The sequence below is a fragment of the Ornithorhynchus anatinus genome, chromosome 16 (genome assembly GCF_004115215.2).
Source record: "Ornithorhynchus anatinus isolate Pmale09 chromosome 16, mOrnAna1.pri.v4, whole genome shotgun sequence".
Taxonomy (NCBI): Eukaryota; Metazoa; Chordata; class Mammalia; order Monotremata; family Ornithorhynchidae; genus Ornithorhynchus; species Ornithorhynchus anatinus.
Genome location: NC_041743.1, coordinates 12793884 through 12818323, shown reverse-complemented (window position 1 = coordinate 12818323; position 24440 = coordinate 12793884). Strand labels below are relative to the sequence as shown.

General features: G+C 43.2%; 1 protein-coding gene across 1 annotated transcript in view; it reads right to left on the bottom strand.

Annotated features, from left to right (window-relative positions):
• Positions 1 to 24440, bottom strand: part of PLA2G4A (phospholipase A2 group IVA) — a 110979-nt gene that overhangs the window by 70573 nt on the left and 15966 nt on the right. The window contains exons 2-3 of the mRNA XM_001516265.4: positions 15525 to 15659; positions 5885 to 5966 (exon numbers count right to left, since the gene is read on the bottom strand). Coding sequence (XP_001516315.1) covers positions 5885 to 5966; positions 15525 to 15557 — 115 coding nt within the window. The 5' untranslated portion in view covers positions 15558 to 15659. The remainder of the gene's footprint in view (positions 1 to 5884; positions 5967 to 15524; positions 15660 to 24440) is intronic.

Sequence of the window (24440 nt, the reverse complement as noted above, 5' to 3'; positions counted from 1 at the left end):
GATGGGATTACCTTGTAACACGAACGATGAAATCTGTTCACCAGAAGGTGTGAATTTTAATTTATTCTCTGCCGCTATTCAAAACCATGCTAAAAGCAACACTCTTGAAAATGAGCCAGAAATTGCTTTTCTTGTGACCAGATTTCTAAACCTGCTCTTGGCTTTACAGCAAAGCACCCTTAAATATTATGTCATTCTGAGCTATCACTCACACACAAGCACACATACAAACGCACACAAACCCCCCCACTCCCCACCCAGACAGTCATGCATATACGCACAGCAGAGAATATGCGTACGTGTTATATGTATTAAAATCCCAATACCACGTCAACCTTGATTGTGTGGGTTTTCTCAGCTGATTAACAACCAGTGCACTTAGAAAAAAGGATTCATTTTAAAGTTCTAAATGAAGTGAAATCCTCTAGACTGTAAGCGCACTGTGGGGAAGGAATGGGGAAGGAAGGAATAGGCATAGACAGGTCCTTCGGGTACTTTTAATCACAGAGGAAAAGGTATGGCAGGAATTGCATGTAAATTATTTGACAAATTAAATTCATTTTTACCACCTTGATTAGTGACCACATTCCGTCATGGTATGATGCAAGAAGTCAAGGAGTTTCTAAAATGGTTCTACCTGAAATGGATTCCAGGCTGAGATTGAGGAAGGGTGGCAAAATGGAATTTTCCTTAAAACTCTGTACATTTGAAAGAGTGTACCCTACTTAGTTTGCGTTGCGTGACTCAGCTCAGAATTATAAAACTTAGAGAGTGTAGAGAGAGGGGAGGTTTCGCACCTCACGCCTTCCCCCAGAGATTATTACAAAATTGGGAATTTGATACAGATCAGCAGCTGAGTCTAGAACATGGAAACTCTGACTTAGGTTAATCATTGATCTCAAAAATCATGAAGCAAAAGCTTGAGGTTTTTCAAGCCTCAGATTATCATTACCTTGATAATGACTTTGCCCGAACGACTTGTTTACTAAGAAAAGGACAAAGAGTGCAAGTAAAATCCATCAATCAATTAATGGTATTTGTTGAGTGCTTACTATGTGCAGAGCACTCTACTAAGGGCTTGGGAGACTACTATCCAACAGAGTTAACGGATACGCTCCCTGTCCACAAGGGGTTTACAGTCTAGACGGGGAGACAGACATTAAAATGCAATATGGATATATATGTATATAAGTGCTGTGGGGCTGACGATGAGATGAATATCGAGTGCTTAAATCAATCAACTGTATTTACTGAGTATTTACTATGTGCAGAGCATTGTACTAAGCCCTTGGGAGAGTACAGTATAACAGAGTGGGTAGAAACGTTTCCTGCTCATAATGAGCTTACAGTCCAGAGGAGGAGAAAGACATTAAAATACCAAAAATAATAAATTATGGATATGTTCATAAATGCTGGGGGGGCAGAGGAAAGGGTGAATAAGAGGTGCCAAACCAAGTGCAAGGGCGATGCAGAAGGGAGTGGGAGAAGAAGAAATGAAGGCTTAGTTGCAGAAGGCCTCTTAGAGGAGATGTGCTTTGAATAAGGTTTTGAGGGTGGAGAGAGTGAGAGCCTGTTGTTTATGAAGAGGGAGGGTGTGCCAAGCCGAGGCCGAGGTGAGATAGATGAGATCGAGGTACAGTGAGTAGGTTAGCCATCGAGAAGCAAAAGCGTGCAGCCTGGGTTGTGGTGGGAAAGCAGTGAGGTAAGATAGGAGGGGGCGAGGTGATAGAGTGCTTGAAATCGTTCAAATCCAATTGCAAGAGGGATGCAAAAGGGAGAGGGAGTAGGGAAATAAAGGCTTAGTCGGGAAAGGCCTCTGTGATGTAAATAAGGTTTTGAAGGAGTGAGCGTGGTCACATATGAAAGGGGAGGGAATTCTAGGCCAAAGGGAATATGTGGGCAAGGTGTCGTTGCTAAATAGATGAGTCTGTGGTCTAATTGAGGTTGGCATTGGAGAAGCCTAGCGAGCAGGCTGGGTTGTAGTAAGAAGTCAGCAAGGTAAGATTGGAGGGGGTGAGCTGAATGAATGCTTTAATGCCAATGGTAAGGAATTTATCTCTGATGTAGGGAGGGATGAGCAACCACTAGAGATTTTTGAGGAGTGGAGAGATGTGAACTAAACTTTGTTTTTAGAAAACTGATCTGGGCAGCAGAGTGAAGTAAGGTCTAGAGTTGGGGAGGTCAGCAAAGAGGCTGATGCAGTAGTCAAGGCGGCATATAAGTGATTGGATCAGCATAGTAGCAGTTTGGCTGGAGGGCATAGGATGGATTTTAGCGAAGTTGTGAAGGTAGAACCTACAGAATTTGGAGACAGACTGAATATGGTGGTTAACTGAGAGAGATGAGTCACAGGTAATATCAAGATTATGGTCCTGTGAAGCGGCAGGGAGCACAGTGAATGGTGTCGTCTATAGCGATGCGAAAGGGAGGGTTTGGGTGTTATGTTTGAGGTGTTGATGGGGCATCCAAGTACAGATGTCCTGATGGCAGGAGGAAATGTGAGAGAGTTACAGTGTATTTGACAGAGGATCTTGTGCTAACTGAATCAGGCAACACACTGAGTCCTGTGGTTTTGACGGATCACACCTCTGTACTAAGAAAGAGGATGGCCGATGCCTACTTTGTTTAAATGGATAATAAAAAAGGCAAATTAGATATGGCTTCTGGACATCTGGCAAATTAAGAATGCGGTCATAGTTGGCTGAGAGAAAGGCAGTCTTCTAGTTAGCTGTACCCACTCATCAGTCATAAAAAACAAAGGAGACTTCAAGACCAGTGTGAGCTCCTCTCTGCAAAACAGATTTTAAAGGCCCTTCTCTCCTAAATATTATTTTTCTTCTGAAATTTGGTTATCAATCAATTGTATTGATTGAGCTTTGAATACAGAGCACTGTACTAAGCGCTTGAGCGAGTAGAATATAGCAGAGTCGGTACAAGGTTGCCTAATGTGTAGAGCACGGCCCTGGGAGTCAGAAGGAACCGGGTTCTAATCCTGAATCTGCCATTTGTCAGGTGTGTGACCTTCAACGAGTCACTTAACTTCTCCGTGCCTCAGTTACCTCATCTGTAAACTGATTAAGACTGTGAGCCCCATGTAGGATATGGACTATGTCCAACCTCATTATCTTAGCTTTTATCTGCCCAGTACTTAGTTTAGTGCCTGGAACAGAGTAAGCACTTAACAAATACCATAAAAAAAAGTTGGTAGACATGTTCCTTCCCCACGAGGAGTTCTTTAAAGAATCAGGAAACAGAGGGATTTTTAATCGGATCACTCAGTTAATCAATAGCATTTACTGAGCATTTTCTGTGTGTAGAGCCCTGAACAATGAAGTCAGTAGTCACGACCCCTGCCCACGAGAAGCTTACAAAAGAGAGGGAGTTTAAAGAAGAGAGGGCAAGTGAAGTAAAAAACCTGAGGAAAATCTGGGAAGAGTTCCAACTCTCCAGTTTGGGAAGTCCTCAGAAAGGCTGACTGGAAAGGTGGAAACACTAGTTTTGAAAAATAAGGATGGGTTTTTTTTCCCACTCTCCCAACCATTTGCTGTAACCAGGCACAATTCGGTCTCGAGTCAATTCACTGCTTATGACAGAGAGCCCAGGTCCGGGCCTGCCCTGAGTTTGGCTGGGAGGTTTGAGGACAATTCACTCCAGGGCAGACCTTCCCCTCGCCCCCTACCTTTTCAGCTAGTCCGGCGATGGGTGGGAACAAAACCCAGGCACATCTTAGGTCCCGAACATCCCCGAGGACTTTGGGGGTGGAGAGGTGGTTCGGAGACCATACCAATCCTACTTCAAGCTCCTGGAAACAGAAAACAAGCCCACACCAAACCCTCAGTGGGTTTGTAGGTTTCCAGGGCAGATACTCCGAGGCTACTGGGAACTCCTCGTTGGTGGCAGCTGCCTCTGATGACGTGAGTTCGAAATGGTGCCCGAGGGCTTGTCCAGCGGCTCCAGCTAAGACTGCCTTCAGAACCAAGCAGCCGCCACCCCAAATTGGCACGGCGAGACCTCAGAGCCAAGTTGGGGCACACCGCGAGAAAGGTGGGTACATACGCAAAAGCCCGGTGGAAAGTTACTTACGGGCCGGGAATGTGCCCGCTAATTATGTTGTACTTTACTCTCCAAAGCACTCCGTATGTTGTTCTGTACAAAGTAAGTGCTCAATAAATACCACTGAATGATTGATTGATTGGTAGAACAGAGGGGCCATTAGCTGTCAGAGATTCCAGAGGTGAGGAGACCACCGGGTAACAAGATTTGATACCCAAATCTCCATCTCCTCCCCTGACCTCTCTCCTTCTCTCCAGGCTCGCATCACCTCCTGCCTTCTAGATCTCCCTACTTGGATGTCCTCCCATCACCTCACACTTAACATTTGCCAAACAGCTCCTTATCTTCCCACCCAAACCCTGTCCTCTCCCTGACTTTCCCATCGCTATAGACGGTAACGCCTTCCTCCCCGTGTCACAAGCCCGCAATCTCGGCGTTATCCTTGACTTGATTCCTCCCTCTCATTCAAGTCGCATATTCAATCGGTCACCAAATCCTGTCGGTCCCATCTTCGCAACATCGCTAAAATCCGCCCTCTCCTCTCTAACCGAACCGCTACCATGTTAATCCAATCGCTCATCCTATCCCACCTTGATTACTGCATCAGCCTCCTTACTGACCTCCCGACCTCCTGTCTCTCCCCACTCCAGGCCATACTTCACTCCGCTGCCTGGATCATCTTTCTTCAGAAACATTCAGAACACGTCACCCCCCCCCCACCTTCAAAAGTCTCCAGTGGTTGCCCAATCACCTCTGTATCGAACAAAAACTCCTCACCCTTGGCTTTAACGCCCTCCATCACCTTGCCCCCTCCTACTTCACCTCACTTCTCTCCTACAACCCAGCCCGCATATTTCACTCCTCTAGTGCTAAACTTTTCACTGTGCCCCCATCTCACCCGTCTCACTGCTGACGCACGACCTGCCTCTGGCCTAGAACACGCTCCCTCCTCATATCTAGCGAACAATTATTCTCCCCCACTTCAAAGCCATATTGAAGCTACATCTCCTCCAAGAGGCTTTCCCAGACTGCACCCCGCTTTTCATCATGTCCCACTCCGTTCTGCGTTGCCCTGACTTGTTCCCTTTGCTCTACCCTCACCCCCCAGCCCCATAGCACTTATGCATATATCTGTAATTTTATTTTTTTATATTGATGTCTGTATCCCCCCTTCTAGACGGAGCTCATTCTGGGCAGGGCAAGTCACTGTTTATTGTTGTTTTGTACTATCCCAGGCGTTTAGTACAGTGCCCTTCACACAGTACGCACTTAATAAATACGACTGAATGAATATTTTAGAGGAATAAAGTACAAATATGCCCTAGGCTATGATCACAATAGTTTTATAAAGTCAAGAACTAAGCTTAACCTGCACCCTTCCCTCTACAAAAAATGACATGTAAAAGATAAAGATAAATTTATTCAAGGCATAAATTTTTTTACCTTTCCTAGATTCACAGGTGCCTTCACTAATTCTCTAGCCAAATAAAACACCACATGAATTTCCATAGACAGAGATGCACACACCCTCTCATTCACACAGGAAACAGTACCACAGTGTTCTTCACACTTAAAGCAAATCAGTGGGATGGCAGCATCTTTGTTATCTGGCTTTCACATTCCCGAAAAGTTCAGTCACTCTGAACTCACATTATCTGGCTTTTCAAAGGATACAGAGTGACCGGGTTCCCAAGGAAGAACTCAGAGTCAAGGTAAAGCGCTTATTCTTTCAGACTGAATGAACTTACTTTTAGCTTGGTGCGGCGTGGGTTAGAGAGAGTACAAGACGATGGAAGAGCTCAAAAGGAAGCAAGCACGCGGTAATACTTACGCAAGTCACCAAAGGCACCTTTTGTCACCTTGGTGGCTCGTAAAACAATCACGGTGAACTTGTGGGAGTACTGGTGTTCCACCTGAAAATTAAATTATATCACAGTGAGATATACACTCAAAAGAAAGATGTAAAACCTTCCCTTTCATTTTTTTTCTGTCTTAAAAACCCCCCTCCTATTCAAAGGCAAATAAAACTGCATACCTTGAACATCTTTTTTACTCCTCAAACTGCTTCTCTTTCCCTTTTCCCCACAACTCCCTGAGTCTTTACTAGAAGTTCAGTCCATTCCATAAATAAGACTACAGGTTGAATACAGTCACTCCCCTGAAGCTGGGTTTTTCAAATCATTAAAATAAAAAAAAAATTGAAATCAGTCCTGCTCCACCTCTTTGGGCACTGTACCAATACAATTAGGCTTTGTGCCTGACAGTCGGGCATTCAACCCTGATACGACAGACAAGTCAAAGCCTGGTGTCTGCGTGATCCACACGAAATAGAAGTCTGAGGAAATGTCAAGTGGTTGGGGGCTAAAGAGATCACACAGACCAAAAATTAACGTGTGGTCCCGATCATCCATTTGAGTGGTCTACCCGGATGGAGTCAATCAAATGGCTAATTCTTTCATATTTAGGGAACGTGTCAGCCCACTCTGTTGGACTGTACTCTCCCAAGTGCTTAGAACAGTGTTTTGCACATAGTAAGTGCTCAGTAAATACCTTTGATGATAATGTTATTATATTTCTAGACTGTGAGCCCGTTGGTGGGTAGGGATTGTCTCTACTTGTTGCCGAATGGTACTTTCCAAGCGATTAATAATGTTGGTATTTGTTAAGCGCTTACTATGTGCAGAGCACTGTTCTAAGCACTGGGGAAGATACAGGGTTATCATGTTGTCCCACGTGGGACTCACAGTCTTAATCCCCATTTTACAGATGAGGTCACTGAGGCACAGAGAAGCGAAGTGACTTGCCCACAGTCGCACAGCTCACAAGTGGTGGAGCCAGGATTTGAACCCACAACCTCTGACTCCCAAGCCTCTGCTCTTTCCACTAAGCCACGATGTGTTTTCTATATATATACTATACTTAATACAGAAGGAACCATTTCCTCTCCCAGAGGGCAAGACTTGTTAGCCCCAGAAGTTGTGAAGGCCAAAAACATCATTAAGTCAAGAAAGGTTGAACTACACTGTAAGGTTTTTGAGGGCAGGGATCATACCTGCTAACTCTGTCTATGGTCCCAAGCACTTAGCACAGACCTCTGCATACAGTGAGGAATCAAAAAATACCACCGAGTGATTGAAAACTTTGAATATATCCACAAATAGGGGCTCCTATAAGTGATTAGAGGAAACAGATTAGAGGGGAAAAATTATGGATGTTTAGACGGTTTCCTCCCTAAAAGCAGCAGGAGAAGCAACAGGGGGTAGTGGATGGAGTGCAGGCCTGGGAGTCAGAAGGTCATGGGTTCTAATCCCGGCTCCACCACTTGCCTGCTGTGAGACCTTGGGCAAGTCACTTAACTTCTCTGTGCCTCACTTACCTCATCTGTAAAATGAGAAGCGAGACCGTGAGCCTCACGTGGGACATGTGGGACAGGGACGGTGGCCACGCCAATCTGCGGGTATCCACCCCAGAGCTTGATACGGTGCCTGGCACACAATAAGTGCTTAACAAGCACCATAATTCTTCTTCTTCTTCTTCTTAATTAAACCTTAACATATATGTGAAGTAGGGAAAACACTGCACAGTCCTCCAAGCGTCCCGCCATCACCGGTGGAGTCAGAACAGTGGGCTGGATGGCCTATCGACGGGACTCGGTCAATCAGTCATTCGATCATTCAAGGATATTTCTTGAGCTCTTACTATGTTGTTGTTGCTCATGTTCTTATGTTCGGATGAATAATAAATGCATCCCCTTAGGCTACACTATCTGATCAGATCGCTTACCTGTTATCGACTCCTTAAAAACAGCTGCTTCCCTTTCAGCCTAAAGAACTAGTAACCAGAGATAGATAACAGAGTGATAAGAAGGAAGTGTTATGGTGCCTTCCTAATAATAAGCAGGCTATAAAAATGGGCCTTGAGGAAAGTAACACCTCTCTGGGCAAACCCTCTGGACAACACCTGCCCCCCAACTTGAGTGCGATATAGGGTTTAACAAGATAGGGTTCCACAAAGCCAGTGGGGCTAAGCGTAACCGGTTTTTATTCGGATAGGCTTTTTTCAGGAAAAAAAAAAAGGAATCTACCACCATAATCCCCGGGGGCCATGATCTTGTCAGATCTCAAGCTAAGCCGGACTGGGCTAGGTTCCTACTTGGATAGGACACCTTAGGTCTCCGCTCGGGTGCCAGAGGAAATGGTATTGTTGAATCAACAGATAGTAGTCCCTAAGGGAAACTGATGACTCAGCACTCTGCCAAATGATATTAGGTGGTTTGAGGTACCATATTTCAATAGAGATGTCAAATGGAGGCCCCACCCACTTAGTCATTCAAGATCTTTTCATAAGAAAACAAAGGCTTAGCCTGGAGTCCTGGCTAAACTTCTTACTTTGTCTCTAGCGTCTCCCACTGCTCTAACCAGGTTCTTTTCCATTTTCCTTTTCGCCTTCCCCCCACCCCGCCCGCCTCCCCCGAAAACCCTATTTAACACTTGAAATAACAACTTTCTTATAGAGCGGAATTATGTCAAGCTGGGATTCCGGAGAGGACAGGCTTTCAATCATGGATGAAATGATCCCCCGTTACTGTGAGCAGCATAACAAAAATAGCTTCTCGTTGTCGAGGTTACAAAAAAAAAAAACCGACAAACAAAAAACTCTATTAGGGATACAGGAATTTCCAATACCAGACCCCAAATTTCACTTGTCTTTCTTCCTGGATAGAAAAGTGGCCAAGTACATTATAGTCCTCATGGGTGCCATGTACTAAACTTGTGCATTTTTCTTAAACAACTGAAGGAACTGCAAACTAGCAATTTATCTGAAGGATACTGAGGTATGTACCGATCTGCCCTTGGAAAATCCTACACATAGATTTGGATCTCCATTACTGAAACAGAGCCGTATAATTGAGTGAATCAATCAATCAGTGAATCAATGATCTCTACTATACTAAGAGATTGGGAGAGTGTAATACAGTTGGTAGACATGATCTCTGCCTTCACTAATTCTGCTAGCTCAGAGGCATACGGTCCAAAGACTTAAGAATAGGCAAATAAGTAGAAAGCCAAACCAAGAGAGGAAAAAAAACCGGACCAAAATAGCAGATGTACTTCAAAGGAAGCAAATGTGAGTAATGCAATTAGTACAGTGCTAAGTGCTTTGGAAAGTACAAAACAACAGAGTTGATAGACATATGAACTCCAGAGAAAAATGATCCAAGTAATCAGTGGCAGTTAATGAGGCCTTACTGTGTAGTTGGGAGAGTATAAAAGAGTTAGCAGACACAGCCCCTGACCTGTGAGAGCTAAGGGCTTTAAGCTCTCACTTACCATACGTTAGAGTCAATGTTCACTTTTCTCTTAAACCATCAGTTCGCTGTGGGGCAACCACCAGAAAGGCCACTAAATCCTTTGGCCAGGAAGTCCTACACAGACTAAAATATACTGGGTAATATCAACCCACCCTCAGAATTCAGATTAAACTGCAGGTATGTAGGAGAACCACAGAGTACGAACTTCTTTCTGACTGGACCCAGGACAGACGCTATAGTCTATTTCTAGAATAGGTCCACCAACACCATCGGGTCAGCAGTTCATTTTGGCTTTATTAACCGATGTGAACCTTTCTGAGCTTTATAAGTAAATATAGCATTGATTTTCTAGTATGCCTTTGGTAACTCGACAACCATGTCGATGTTCTCATTGTTCTCAGACTAAGAAACCTAATGCGTATTTCAATTATTTTCCTCATCAATCAATCAATCGGTGGCATTTATTTGAGCGCTTCCTGTGTGCAGAGCACTGTACTAAGTGGTTGGGACAGTACAATAAAACAGAGTTGGAAGACATTTTCTCTGCCCACAGTGAGCTTTCAGTCTAGAGGGTTAGTCTAATGTTCCTTTTTCTGGCCTGAAAATAGTTTTCTGGGTTTTGAGAACTCATTTGTTATATTTTGGGAAATTCCTCTAGCCACCCCAGTCTCCACTACCTTTCTGTTAAAACTCACCACTTGAGAAACCAAGATCCCTTCTGTCAGTTGCTCTTCCTTGCCTATTAGTATTGCCACATTTCTCTGCACCAACTTCGCAATGTTGAAAGCTGCCAATCTTCCTTGGCCCCTGGGCATCTGACAAAGAGCATCACACTCTCTGGCAACAGCAGCTCATTAACCAGATTGCCACGCTATGGGTTTCCCCACCCTTTCTCTATGTTAATGCAGCTATTTGCGGGTGCACGCTTGCGGGTTGCTTTGAAAACTGTCAATGGAAATAGTAAGGACTTTCCTGGATAAAATCACTCCCCGTAAAAAAAAAAAAGTTTCAAAATAAGAGTGGCATTCCCCTTCCCTTCTCCCTAGATTTTATAGATGAGATGATAAAATTTTGATTGCTATGACACATTTACAGGTGTCCCTTTGGAAAGTGGCTATCTTCAGCCCATATAGCCTAATAGTTTGGCGGTGAGGGGAGAGCTCCTGGTTAAGAAATCTGCTTAAAAATTCACTATGTAGTTAAAATTCAAATCAGAGTATTTTTAAGCCTTTCGGGGGCCTCAGGGTTCCACAGGAATCCAGAAACCCCAAAAGTAATTGGAATATCAAATACGCCACTGACCTCAGGATTTAGTCTCCGCCAAGTTTCGACACTGTACGGATTTTATGGCCAATTTGAAAATCTCATAAAAATATGTTTCCCAAGAAGTCTGCAAGCTTTAAACATTGTAGCTGAGTATCGGGATGGGGACAGTTGTCTAAAATAAATCTCTGAACACCAATCATGAAACATTCCAATCACAGACTTTTCCATGAACTGAAAAGCAACCCGTCTATAACTCCCTTGTAGACCGTACGGTCCTTGTGGACAGGGATCTCATCTATCATGTCTGTTGTACGGTACTTTCCCGAGTGATCTGCACACAGTATATGCTCACTAAATACCAGTGAGTAATCAATTCTAAACGCAAAAAATCCAAGTTGAAAAAGCAGACATAGTCAACTTGACTCTCAGCTTTTTCCAGTCGAAAGGAAGAGACGCTGACCATTTGACCGGCCCAGGCTCTTCCACTGGAGACAACATTAAGGGATTCGCATAACTCTAGGTGCTACCAATTTCTTCGGATGAAGCAACGGGTTAATCCAGGCCACGGATAAAAGCTCCTTCATTGGACTTCCAGGGGTGGTATCTATCGGAATTCTTCCTACTCAGCAAAAGAAGCCGAAACAATCTGTTTGATCAATGACTCAACTATCACCATCATAACATTTGTTGAGTTGATGTTTTGATGCTAGGCAATTTAGTGTTTAATTTCAGATTATTCGTACCTGGTATGACCGCGTTTCCCTCAATTCTATGCTCAAAAGTCTGTTACACAAACACGTGATCGGATGGGGAGAAAGAGATACTGAGAGAGGGGTTTTCCCAAATCTCCTGAACTATACAGAGGAAGGTGCTAGAGGAGGCTGATGGACTTGGGAATTTAAACATTTTCTATTCAGATGGGAGAAATTGAAATGCCGACTAACTTCACCTCGTTGACGTTAGTGCCAGATTTTCATCCGAGGCTGCCCATGCGGATGGAGGACGATGATGCAACTATTACTTTTATGTAACTACTTATGAAACATTGCAGCAACTTATTAGAGGTGACAAGAGGAACTGAGGACTGAGAATGGATTAAAGTACAGCAGCAGGACTCGTATTCAGAGCAAGCGGTCGTCAGCTGGTCTACCCACTTCTCTACTTTCATCTCTGTTCTCCCCTTCATGTGAAGATTGAGCAGGAGATTCTCCTGGTTAGAGGCTTCTACACCTTTTAACTCCCAATCACTTCACTTCCAATTGATTGACTGCTGAGCTATTTTACCTCCGGGTCATGTCAGTGCAGAGAAATGGCATGAAATGGTGACAGTACATAAAATAAATATATATGAATAGCATAAATGAAGCAGTGTGGCATTAGAGAAGCAGCGTGCCTCAGTGGAAAGAGCCCGGACCTGGGAGTCAGAGGTCATGGGTTCAAATCCCAGCTCTGCCATTTGTCAGCTGTGTGACTGTGGGCAAGTCACTTCACTGTGCCTCGGTTACCTCATCTGTAAAATGGGGATGAAGACTGTGAGCCTCACGTGGGACAACCTGATTACCCTGTATTTACCCCAACGCTTAGAGCAGTGCTCTGCATATAGTAAGTGCTTAAAAATACCAACATTATTATTATTATTAATATAAAAGAAAAGCATTGGCGGGCTGGAGGAATGCTATTCCACCTATCCTTTCTAATCAGCATGGCCTGATGGATAGAGTACAGGCCTAGGAGTCTGATGGTCATGGGTTCTAATCCTATCTGCCACTTGGATGCTGTGTGACCTTGGGCAAGTCACGTAATTTCTCTGGGCCTCACCTTCCTCAGCTGTAATACGGTAATTGAGACTGTGAGCCCTATTTGGGACAGGGACTGTGTCCAACCCGATTATCTTCGATCTACACCAACGCTCTGAACAGTGTCTGGCACATAGTGTTTAACAGATACCATAGTTAATTAATCAATTAATTAATTAATGATTAATTTTCCCAGGGTGGAGGCTACTGGAGGGTGTGATGGGGACCCACTGGGATGGTGGGAAACTCTGGAAAAAGGATGGCTTCACTTGTGCAGGAGAGTGGAGTCAAAAGACTGGGAATCAAATGACCAGCCATGGGATAAAGCTGTATATAGAATGTCCCCGAAATTGGTAGAAAAGCCTATATTTTGTACTACCACCAAATAGAATCTCAAAATATGAACTATTCACCAAGTAGCACGACATAGTGGAAAAAAGAATGGGCCTGGTGGTCAGGAGACCCGAGTTCTAACCCAGAGTCTGCCACTCTCCTGTTGCGTGATTTTGGACAAGTTGTGGGCAGGGAATGTGTCTGTTTAGGGTTATATTTTACTCTCCCCAGCGTTTGGTGGAGTGCTCTGAACACAGCAAGTATTCAATAAATACGACTGACTGACTGGCCCAATTTCTCTGTACCTTGGCTCTCATCTGTATAATGGGGATTAAATACTTGTTCTCCCTCCCCACTAGATTGTCAGCCCCCTGTGGACGGAAGACTGTGTCTTATCTGATTGTATTTCATCTTCCACAGCGCTTGGCATATCGCAAGCACTTAGAAAATACCACAGTTATTATTATTATTTGCAAAATATGGACAGGAACAATCATGAACTCTAGTGATGTGGATAAAAGCTGGATGCACAGGCCTTCGAGCAGCTTCTTTGTACTTAGCATTAATTACACCGTGATTAGGCCACAAGATGTTAGGCACTGTTCACTGGCTGAATGTGATATCTGGCTGGCAAGTGTCTTAAAATAATAATAATAAAAATGTTGTGCCAAGCACCGTACTGAGCGCTAGGATTGATACAAGAAAACCAGATCCCAGATAGAGCTCACAAACTCAGTAGGAGGGAGAACAGGTATTGAATAATCCATGTTTTGCAGATGAAGGAACTGAGGGACAGAGAATCTGCCCAAGGTCACACATTAGGAAAGTGGCAGATTTGGATGGGATTAGAACTCAGGTCCCCAACCTATGCTCTTTCTACTCACCCACTCTGCTTGTTGGAGATAAAACTGAATATCAGAGCAAACAGAACCAGGGAGGGGAAATACGGATTATTCACACTTTTAAAGAATCTTTTCTTCGGGTTGCCCTTTTTTTATTCCCAATTCTCCATGCGATCTGCATATATTACAGTCCCATTCAACATAAACATTATTTCCGCGAAAGAGAATCCATTTTCTTCGAGGTACTTTCAGGGCTTTTACAGATATCCTAATGTTAGCAAGAGCTCCCTTTTAAATTTGTGCTATCTGTAAAGACGCGGCGCATCCTTCCGCTCATACTCCACACCTTGTTACCTGTCATTCATTATTATTGAGCACTTCCTTTGTGCAGAACACTGTAGGAGAGTCTCTTAGGAGAGTCCAATACAACAGTAAACTGATCATTCCCTGCCATTCAATGCTCTCATCAACCCTAAAAATATCTTGAATTTGTACAGTGCTTGCATTTGCCCAGAGTACTTGGAAATAAACTCCTCATAGACAGGTGACTATGTCCACCAGCTCCATTTTCTTACTCTGCCAAACACTCAATTTAGTGTTCTACACTTAGGGAGCGTTCAATAAATAACATTTATTGATTGGTCAAGTGAAAAGAGTTAGTAAGACGCGGACCCTGTCCTCAAGGCGCTTACAATCTAGCGAGGGGGAGGAAGACACTAAAATAAATGTCAGATAGGGGACGCAATGGAGTTTTTAAAAAATATACATAAAACTGGTATCCGTGGTGGTGGGAAGTGGTGAGTACTTAGTGTGAGATCGTTGTTGGGTAGGGATTGTCTCTGTCTGTTGCTGAATTGTATTTTCCAAGCGCTTAGTACAGTGCTCTGCACACAGTAAGTGCTCAATAAATGCGATTGAATGGATGAATGAAGGGCTAGTTGTGCCTCTGGCCTGGTATGACCCTCCGTCTTCATATCTGACAGGCGATCACTCACCCCACTTTCCGAGCCTTATTGAAGGCACATCTCCTCCAAGAGGCCTTCCCCGACCACATCTTTCCTTCAACTTCTCCCATTCCCTTCTGCCTCACCCTTACACTTGAATTTGCACCTTTTATTCACCCCTCCCTCAGCCCCAAAGCACTTATGTCCATAACCATAATTTATTCATTTATATTAACGTCTGTTTCCTCCTCTAGACTGCAAGCTCACTGTGGATGGGGAACTTTACCAACTCTGTTATATCCGACTCTCTCGAGTGCTGAGTACGGCGCACTGTATAAAGTAAGCGCTCAATAAATACGGTTGATTGATTGATGATTTAGGTTTTCGATTCAGAAGTGTTGAAATGAAAGTACAGGAAAATAGGAAGGGGGAGAGGAGAGGTTAGTCAGGGAAGGCTTCCTGGAGGAGACGTGATTTTCGAAAGACTTTTGAAGATGGGGAGAGTATTAGTCTGCTGCACGTGAAGGGAGAGAGAGTTCCGTGCAGGAGGGAAGCAAGAGACCAGCAGTGAATGAGACTTCTCTGCTGGTTTTCTTTTCCCGGAGGCATTAAACCAGTATTTTTCTTTTACACTCGAGCCAATTGTTCCTGCATCAAGGGTAAATTTCTCACTAAAGCTGGTCCCTAACACTCTTCCTTTGCAGACTCATTGCAAGGACGTGACTACACAAGCTGAAACCCTCAGCCCGATAAGAGATCATTTTAAGGAAGTAGAAATGTTTAACTGCCCATGAATTTCAGTTTCATAACAGACACCGTTTTCTCTGAATCCATCCTTTCTGGCTAATGTCCTAAAAGTCAGAACCCATTCAGAGATTGTACACATAATGAAAGTTTAGTACAATAGTTCCATGTGTGATATTACGGTGGGGTGCCTATTCTCTGAAATACATGCCAAAAAAACAAAAACTATACTTACTATAATGTGTTGATAAGGATCTATAGAGGACATTTTGGGTTTCGCTATGCTGTTCAAGAATCGTCTTTATATTTCAAACGAAGCCTCTTCCCACTTCAAAGTTCTCTCTCTCCGAGTACCGTAGCTGGGTTAAACCTGCAAAATAAGCAATCATTATTGTTAAGATCTATTTCTTTCAAGTGCGCCTCCACATTGAGGGTTAAATTGAGAATTTATAAGCCTATCTCCCACTCATTATCTGTTTGTTCTTTTACATTCAGGGTCTGAAAACTCAGGCTTTAATGAAACCTCACAGCAAATGATTTCTAGAAAATATATCTGACAACTAGAGACGGGGTTGAGCATTCATTCAGTTGCTTTATTGAGCCCTTACTGTGTGCAAAGCACTGTACTGAGCGCTTGGGGGAGTACAATATAACAACAAACAGACACATTTCCTGCTCACAACGAGTTGGTTTTATATCTGTAGGAATATAAAACCAATAGCACTACCCATTTCCACACTTCTTTGAGCTAATTTAGTGAACAATTAGTCCGGGTTGTTTCTGGTAAAATGTGATGTCGCATAGGAAATGCTATGCTTTGGCGGCACACTCTTTTGAAAATAACACTTAGCTTCATAAAAATAGCAATTGTCCATTAACGCATGCCTCTGTTGGCTTTGCTTCAGGGAAAAGAAGAATGATTAAAGGCAGATTCTCATTCAAAAGGTTCAGTAAAATATATTGGAAACCTTTCAATCGGGTCTGTTCACGAAATAAATGCATTCGCCTTGGATTAGCACTCAGCTGTCACTTCAGTGCTGACATTTGCAAAACAGGGTTTTACACATTCACAGAAGAGAAATGACTTGTAAAAACTGAAAGTCATTTTATCCTGCAAGATCTCACCATTGGTTTTCACCACTCTTCTCACAATGACAAAGCTGAATTAGCACGGAATAGTAAGTTGCAGCCACTGAATTTCTTTGCTGATGCTATCGTAGACTTTTTTAAGGGAAACTGAGGCTCCTGCAATATTAAGCCCAGCCTAGTGGAAAGTACATGGTGCTTTGGAGTCAGGGAACCTGGCCTGGCCTAGTGGAAAAAGCATGAGCCTGAGAGTCAAAGGACCTGGGTTCAAATCCTAGCTCTGCCACTTATCTGCTGTGTGACCTTGGGCAAGTCACTTCACTTCTCTGTGCCTCAGTTACCTCAGCCGTAAAATGGGGATCAAGACGTTGAGGCCCATATGGGTCGCTGGACTGCTTTCAACCTGATTAACTATCACCTCCTCCAGCACTTAGAACAATATCTGGAAAATAATATGTGCTGAACAAATATCATTAAGGAAAGAAGAAGAATTTCCTCATCTGTAAAGTGGAGATTAAATACCTGTTTTTCCTTCAACTTAGACTGTGAGCCCTGTGTGGTATGGGCACTGTGTCCAAACTGATTATCTCGTCTCTACCCCAGTGCTTAATACAGTGCTTGGCACAAGGAAAGAAGAACTACCTCTGGGTAAACAGGCATTAGAAGCAGTCTTACTCTTTTAAAAAATTAAATCCTTCTTCATTCATATTTTTAATATTCGTTTCCACATCTTATACATTTCCGGGATTAGTACGGCTCTTGCTTAAAGTGTGGATAGACAGGTATAGTAATTACTTTCACATGTTCAAAGAAAGAACTGAACTTAAATCATGATCCAGCTAAGAGCATTTATGTAGGTAGGTGTGTATAAACACTGTACATATACATTATTTTTACCAACACAAGGCTTTTGCTATTATCCTCTGTTAAAAAGTTCTTGTTAATCACATTAACCTCTTTGAGGGCAGAGATCATCATCATAATAATAATTATGGTATTTATTAAGCGCATACTATGTGCCAGGCACTGTACTAAGCGCTGGGGTGGAGACAAGCAAATCGGGTTGGACACACACACCGTCTCCATCCCCGTTTTACAGATGAAGTAACTGAGGCATTGAGAAGTTAAGTGACTTGCCCAAAGCCACGTAGCAGACAAGCGGCAGAGTCGGGTTTAGAACCCACAACCTTCTGACTCCCTGTTCGTTGCTCTATGAACCAGGCCATGCTGCTACCTACTCTCCAGTACTTAGTACAGAGCTCTGCACATAGGAAACGCTCAATAAATATCACTGTTTGATTTTTCCCTTGTCTCCCTTCTCCTCCTATTCTCTGAGTGATAGTAAACTGCACGCCCATAGAAATGTACGAATGGGGAAATTCAGCATGGACATTCGTGAAATGCAAATTCATCTCTCTCTAGACTATAAAATCCTCCTGAGCAGGGAACACACCTACTCTGTTATATATTGTTATATATGAAAAAGAACAATGAAGGCTGGAACCTTTCTCTATGAATAGTTTTGGGTTAAAAATATAGGAAATTCAATGCTCTTTCATGGTTGAATCAATCAGATTTATCAAGTGCTTACTGGGTGCAGAGCACTATATGAAGTGTGGAATACAACAGAGTCGGTAGACATGTTCTTCTCCCTCAGGGAGTCTATAGTCTAGAGGAGGAATACAAGCTAATGATAATAATGGTATTTATTAGTGCTTACTATGTACCAGGCACTGTACTAAGCGCTGGGGTGGATACAAGCAAATCAAGTTGGACCCAGTCCGTTATGCCACGTGGGGCTCACGGTCTCAATCCTCATTTTACAGATGAGGTAACAGGCACAGAGAAGGCAAGTGACTTGCACAAGGTCACACGGCCGACAAGCGGCAGAGCCGGGACTAGATCCAGATCCTTCTGAAATACCTGTTCTCCCTCTTACTTAGACTGTGATCCCCGTGTTGGGCAGAGACTGTGTCCAACCTGATTAAGTGGTATCTACCCCAGTGCTTAGAAAAATGCTTGACACACAGTGAGCGCTTAACAAACACCCTAAAACAAACAAACAAGTGTAGGGTGAATACAAGTGCAAGAAAATACTTGCAAGAGCTCCAGAATTTGGATTATTAATGAGCTGAGATGTGAGATAAAGTGCTCCTCTCTATGGGGGTCCTCTTGTCAAGATGCCTAAGTGCAGTAAGTGCCTACGATTATAGTAAGTGCCCGTGTAAATGTCTTCCCTCATTAGGTGATCACCGGGGCCTTCGCTGGCCACCGAGAAGGTCGGTAGCCACCTTCAGATCCTGGGAGTCAAAAAAAGAATTTTTAATGCATTACTCAGAGAAAACCACAAATCTTTAGTCCCTGTTTCAGTTTCAAAATCAAAGGAGGAAGTTCCACGCATCGACAGTGAATGGAACAGGTTATATATGTTCTAGCTTTTACTCCTTGAACTGACCCCACGTGCCTTCTTGAAGAGTTTGTTCAAAACATCACTGCCGTCCACCCAGATTTGCATGATCATGGAAGAGGGATTCTAACCCAGCATTTCAAACTCTGAACGCTTGAAAGTAGTTGCTAAACTGCTCCACAACTTCAATATTACAAAAAGAAAATAATAACTGGGTTACATGGTTTAAGTAACAAAAAATCCACATTTATTACCAAGTCACTTCCAATCCATCGAAAAGGAATTAAGCCACTGGCATTTTTTACAGTGACTTTCCCCGTGGCCTGCAATAGGCCTCAACTGAAATGACCCCTCAGCTAGGAGTAAGTCTCTCCTTACTGAAAAAAGAGGAATGGGAAATAGTTAATAACAATAATAATAATAATAATGTTGGTATTTGTTAAGCGCTTATTATGTGCTGAGCACTGTTCTAAGCGCTGGGGTAGACACAGGGGAATCACGTTGTCCCACGTGGGGCTCACAGTCTTCATCCCCATTTTACAGATGAGGGAACTGAGGCACAGAGAAGTGAAGCGACTCGCCCACAGTCACACAGCCGACAAGTGGCAGAGCTGGGATTCGAACTCATGAGCCCTGACTCCAAAGCCCGTGCTCTTTCCAGTGAGCCACGCTGCTTCTGTCCAAATCAAAGGTTGGATGTGAGCCCGATGTGAGGCAGGGACCTGTATCTACCCCAGTGCTTAGTACACTGCCTGGAACATGGTAAAAGCACTTAAGAAATACCACTGTTATTATTATTTTTAAGCCAGTGACCAGCTAGGTCCATTTCCCATCTCATGTCATGGCACCATTTCCCCTGACCCAGTGTGCATCCAACTTGGGTCACCAGCTCTGACCACGCCATTGGTCTGTCAGGTAGAGAGAAAAACAAACACATCCAGAGAGCTCTTCAGAGAAGAGATCGTGACGTGATAGCACAGAGGAATCATGAAAGAACAAGTGGCTGCTCCTTATTGCCTCCCGACGAGGTGGGTTGAAATCGCCATTGAAATCCAAGATTTCAAAAACCTGCACTCACTGGGCAGTAGAGGAGGTGGGACTGGAAGGGAGAAAGAGTTAAACAGGAAGGACGGATTCACCTTCTCAGAGATTTCCCCAGCGTAGCATCGGTCCAACAGGGAAAATCCCCAGGAATCAATTATAAATTTATGGAAAGTTGTAGTCTCATCCCTTCCCTTTCCCTGAGTTTGCTGGCTCCTAAGATTGATGGTGTGTTGGTGAGGTGATTATGTGTCAGGGATCTGACTCAGCCTCTACTTTCCTGGTTTGCTGGCGTCATAGTTTGAAATATCTATAGTTCCTGTGGAAGCAAAAGATAATATCTCGGTTCAGCTGAAAATTAGAAATGGAAAGAAATATAGGCCTTCCTTCAACTCTCCCTTGAAAGTTGTACCGGACTCTGGTTCGCATAATATCAAAAGTTAAATGGTTTTAAAGCCACAATTCTCTAACAAATTCAAAGAAATAGGCTCCCAGCAAATATGAGTGGCTCAACTCTACCCATTTTATTTGACCCTATATAATTACACAGCTTCCTGGACTTTAACAAGGGGGAAATTTGGCCTATATACTTGTCAGCTCGTAGTCAGCAAGTTATGAAACTGGCATCATTTAGTGTGATTCTGGGTTTCAATTAACATTTATTAACAACTCAGAGGGTGGGCCCCCAAAAGGTTTTTTGGTTTTGTTTGTTTTCCTACAGGATAAGCTGAAGGCATGGAAAAATTCAGATAAGAAGCCCAGACCCTGTACAAACATTTCTCTGCTCCCTTTCTTTATTCCCTTTACTCTCCCCGGGGATGAAAGAGAGAAGGGGCTGGTCCGGAGGTGAGGCTGAGGTGAAAAATCGTGAGAGAGAAAAGGGAAAAAGTGGAGCAGTAATGACTCATAAATTCCTGTCTTTAAGGGGAGCCCCACACCACCCCATCCAAGGTTCTCATCACTCCGCCTGAAACCTCTGACCCCTGAGAAGCATTTCTTCCAAGGGGGAACCTTCCTCATTTCTTCTTCTTCCAATAATAACGATAATAACAATCATGGTACTTGCTAGGCGCTTACTATGTGCCGAGCACCGTGCTAAGTGCCGGGGGAGATACAAGATAATCAGGTCCCACGTAGGGCTCACAGTCTAAGAGGGAGAACAGGTATTAAATCTCCATTTTGCCGATGAGGGAACTGCGGCACAGAGGAATTTGAGTGATTTACCTAAGGTCACACGGCAGGTATGCGGTGGAGCAGGGATTAGAAACCAGGTCCCCTGACTCCGGGCCCATGCTCTTTCCACCAGGTATCCCATCGGTTCTTATAATCAGTGGAATAAAGGGAGCAGTTCTCTGACAAGATGATCTTTCTAAATGCATCATCATGCTCAGTGTTTCATGAACACGAATGATTTCCATTCCAGGTGAGTTACTGCAGCTGGACAAATATTTCCTCATCGAGAGGATGGTTCGGGGCTATCACTTCAATATTTCTACCTTTCCCTTGTCTCCTTTGGAGAGTGTCAATCATCCTCGGCCACGATCTTCCAAGATGTCAATCAATAGATCAATGGGTGCAGAGCACTGTCCTAAGGTATTTGTATTTGTTTTGTTTTGTTTTTTGTCAGACTTGAGAATATCTTGAAACAGGTTCTCTTTTTCCTCCGTTCTCCTATAAGGTGACTTCCTTGGCTTAATTAGTAATCCAGGACTTGATTTGAGAATGTCCAATCAGAAAGTAACCAATTTCAGGCTAAGTTGTTTTTGTGACAATAATCAGAATTATCTATTGCTTTACATTACAAACTCTTCTGGGGAAATCTGTACTTTAGATTGAATTTCTCTTGTATGTTTACCGAAAATGTGTGCCAAATAGGAATAAAAATGTTCCCCTTATGTTTGTGAACTCCAGAAGTAGTAAATAATAAAAAAACCGCCAAGATGGGCATTATTATTTGTTGCCTTAAAATTAGTGCTCTCAAACTGCTCTAAAATAGGAGATACATAAAGTGTTTGGCTGGTGACTTGTATGAAAAAGATGAATGAACCTCACGCCCTTCCATCAAAACTTTATCCTTTCAACCCCTCCCACATCCAAATCAACATTTAGCTCTCCTTAAATTTCAGATGAAAATTAGCTAAGGGCAAAGTAATGTATGAGGTTTAATTAGGAAGTAAAAAAATAAAGAGGTTTACCTAATCTTTAAAATGGAGATGGAAACCTTGATCCCCTCATGGGACATGGACTGTGTCCAATCTGAGTATCTTGTATCTACCCCAGTGCTTAACACGGAGACTGGCACAAAGTAAACATCTAACAGATATATTTTTTTTAAAGTGCTGGAGTAATACAAAATAATTGGGACAGCTCCTATCCACATAGAGTTACAGTCTCACAGGGAGTAGAAACGGTTACTAGATCCTCATTTACCATTTTACAGATGAGCAAACTGAGGCACAGAGAATCGAAATGACTTGTAAGTAGCTACCAACTCTGTTATATTGTACTCTCCCAAGCATTTAGTATGGTGCTTTGCCCACGGTAAGTACTCAGTAAATATTGCTGACTGTCTGATGTACTCAATAAATATTGCTGATTGACTGTCTGATTGACTTGCCCGAGGCAGACAAGGGTGCAGAGCAGAGATTAGAATCCAGGTCTTCTGCTTACCAGCGGCTTTGCCAGACAGCCTCTAATAGGCTCCTACCTCATTAGAAAAACTCATAAACCCCAGCTCAAACCAGAATTCTTAGGGGTTCCATCTGCCATTTCTCAAGGCCTAAAATTTAGGAGTGTCCAGGGCCAGTCGGCTAACTCTGCTTATTCTCCTTTCTTCTTCTGGATTTCCAAAGTACAACAGAATTCGACAGTGTCTAAACCTTTATAAGAGCTCAGTAATGCCAAGAAGCTACAAGGTCCACCAGAGGAAACAAGATAGCCAAATGAGGTGGTTTTGCATAGGAAATGACCCTGAATGGCATTCTCTTTGTTCCGTTGCTAAATGCTGAAGCAAATTGATAAGGGGCATCTATTGTTTGGGTCTGAGGATCTAAAAACATACCAAGGCCAAAAAAAATCTTGACTGATCTGTTGTATTTACTTAACTTATAATCTACCAAATAGGATCACATTTTCAGATTAAATTTGGTCACTAATCTGAGGGAAAGCAGTTTTTGTCCAGCACATATCAGACAACTAACTTTTAAGGGCTCAAGATTTGGAATAATGGATTAAATGATTAGACATCAAGTGATTAATTTATTCATGCTCTTTATTTTGGCATGACCTTTGGAATCAAAGGCTGATTGATTAAAGCCACAGTTCTGAAAATTAAAGATAACTTTAAGCGATCTGCCTTGTCGATGATTTTGGCCTGTAGGGAAGGAAATTTTTATAAACCATTTCGAGTTCCAAATAAATGGTAAAACAGTTCTTCACCCTACATAGAATTATCAACAGTCTGGGATTCAGAAGACCATGGTCCTGAGTTATCTCAAATTGGACACCAGGTGTCTAGACTGTAAGCTCGTTGTGGGCAGGGAATATAGTGCTCTCTCCCAAGCACTTAGTACAGTGCTCTGCAAATAGTAAGTGCTCAAAAACTATGATCGGAATGAATGTGTCTTTAGACAAGCCTCCCTCCCCCTGTAATTTTCCCATAGCTAAGTGGGGAGCCATCTGCGAAATATGAGACTTTATTTTTAGGAAATAAATACTGAATGGACTATGACTAAGCAATGTCTTTGTTTTCTGCTGTATGTGGGTGCATTTCCACTAGATGTTGCATTCACTGAGCAACCTCATTAGTCTCCTTGTCTTCGATGATCATTCCCTTGCAGTTTTCTCCCTTCACTCAGCTCTCCTTTGAGTTCCAATATTCCTGTTTTTGCATTTCCATAAGTCTCTCCACTCCCTCAAGCTACAGACGGAAGATTGAAACCCTTCATCATTCTCCTAACCCTCCCAACCATCCCTGACCCTGAAGATACAAATTCAGTCTGCTCAATCCCTCTCTCTTTGTCTCCCCAGCTTTCATTCTAACACTAAACTGCACTGCTTTCTTCTGCACAACTCTTTCAGAGCCACCTCTTTATCCCCATTCTTTCCCCACAACCCCTTATTCAGGCCCTGAACCATTAAGATACAGATTCAGTCTGCTCAATCCCTCACTCTTTGTCTCCGCAATTTTCATTCCAGTGCTAAATTATACTGCTTTCTTCTCCACAAGTCTTTCAGAACCACCTCTTTAGTGCTGAATATATACCGCTGATTGTTGTATATGCATAAGTGAGGAATGGGATGGAAGTGAAAGGAACATCTTGACTTCAGCTTTGGTACCCGGTGAGGTCCAGAAAAAGAGCAGAAGCAGCCAGAGTGTCCTCCTCTTCCACCTGCCAGCAGGAACGAGAGGCTGAGAGACCCTCTGCAGTTAATAATAATGACTGTGGTACTTGTTGAGCTCTATGTGCCAAGCACCGAACCAAACAGTGGGGTAGGCACAAGATAATCAGGTCCCACATGGAGCTCACAGTCTAAGCAGGAGGGAGAACGGGTATTGAATCCCCATTTTGCAGAGGAGGGAACTGAGACACCCAGCAAGTAAGTGGTGGGGCAGGA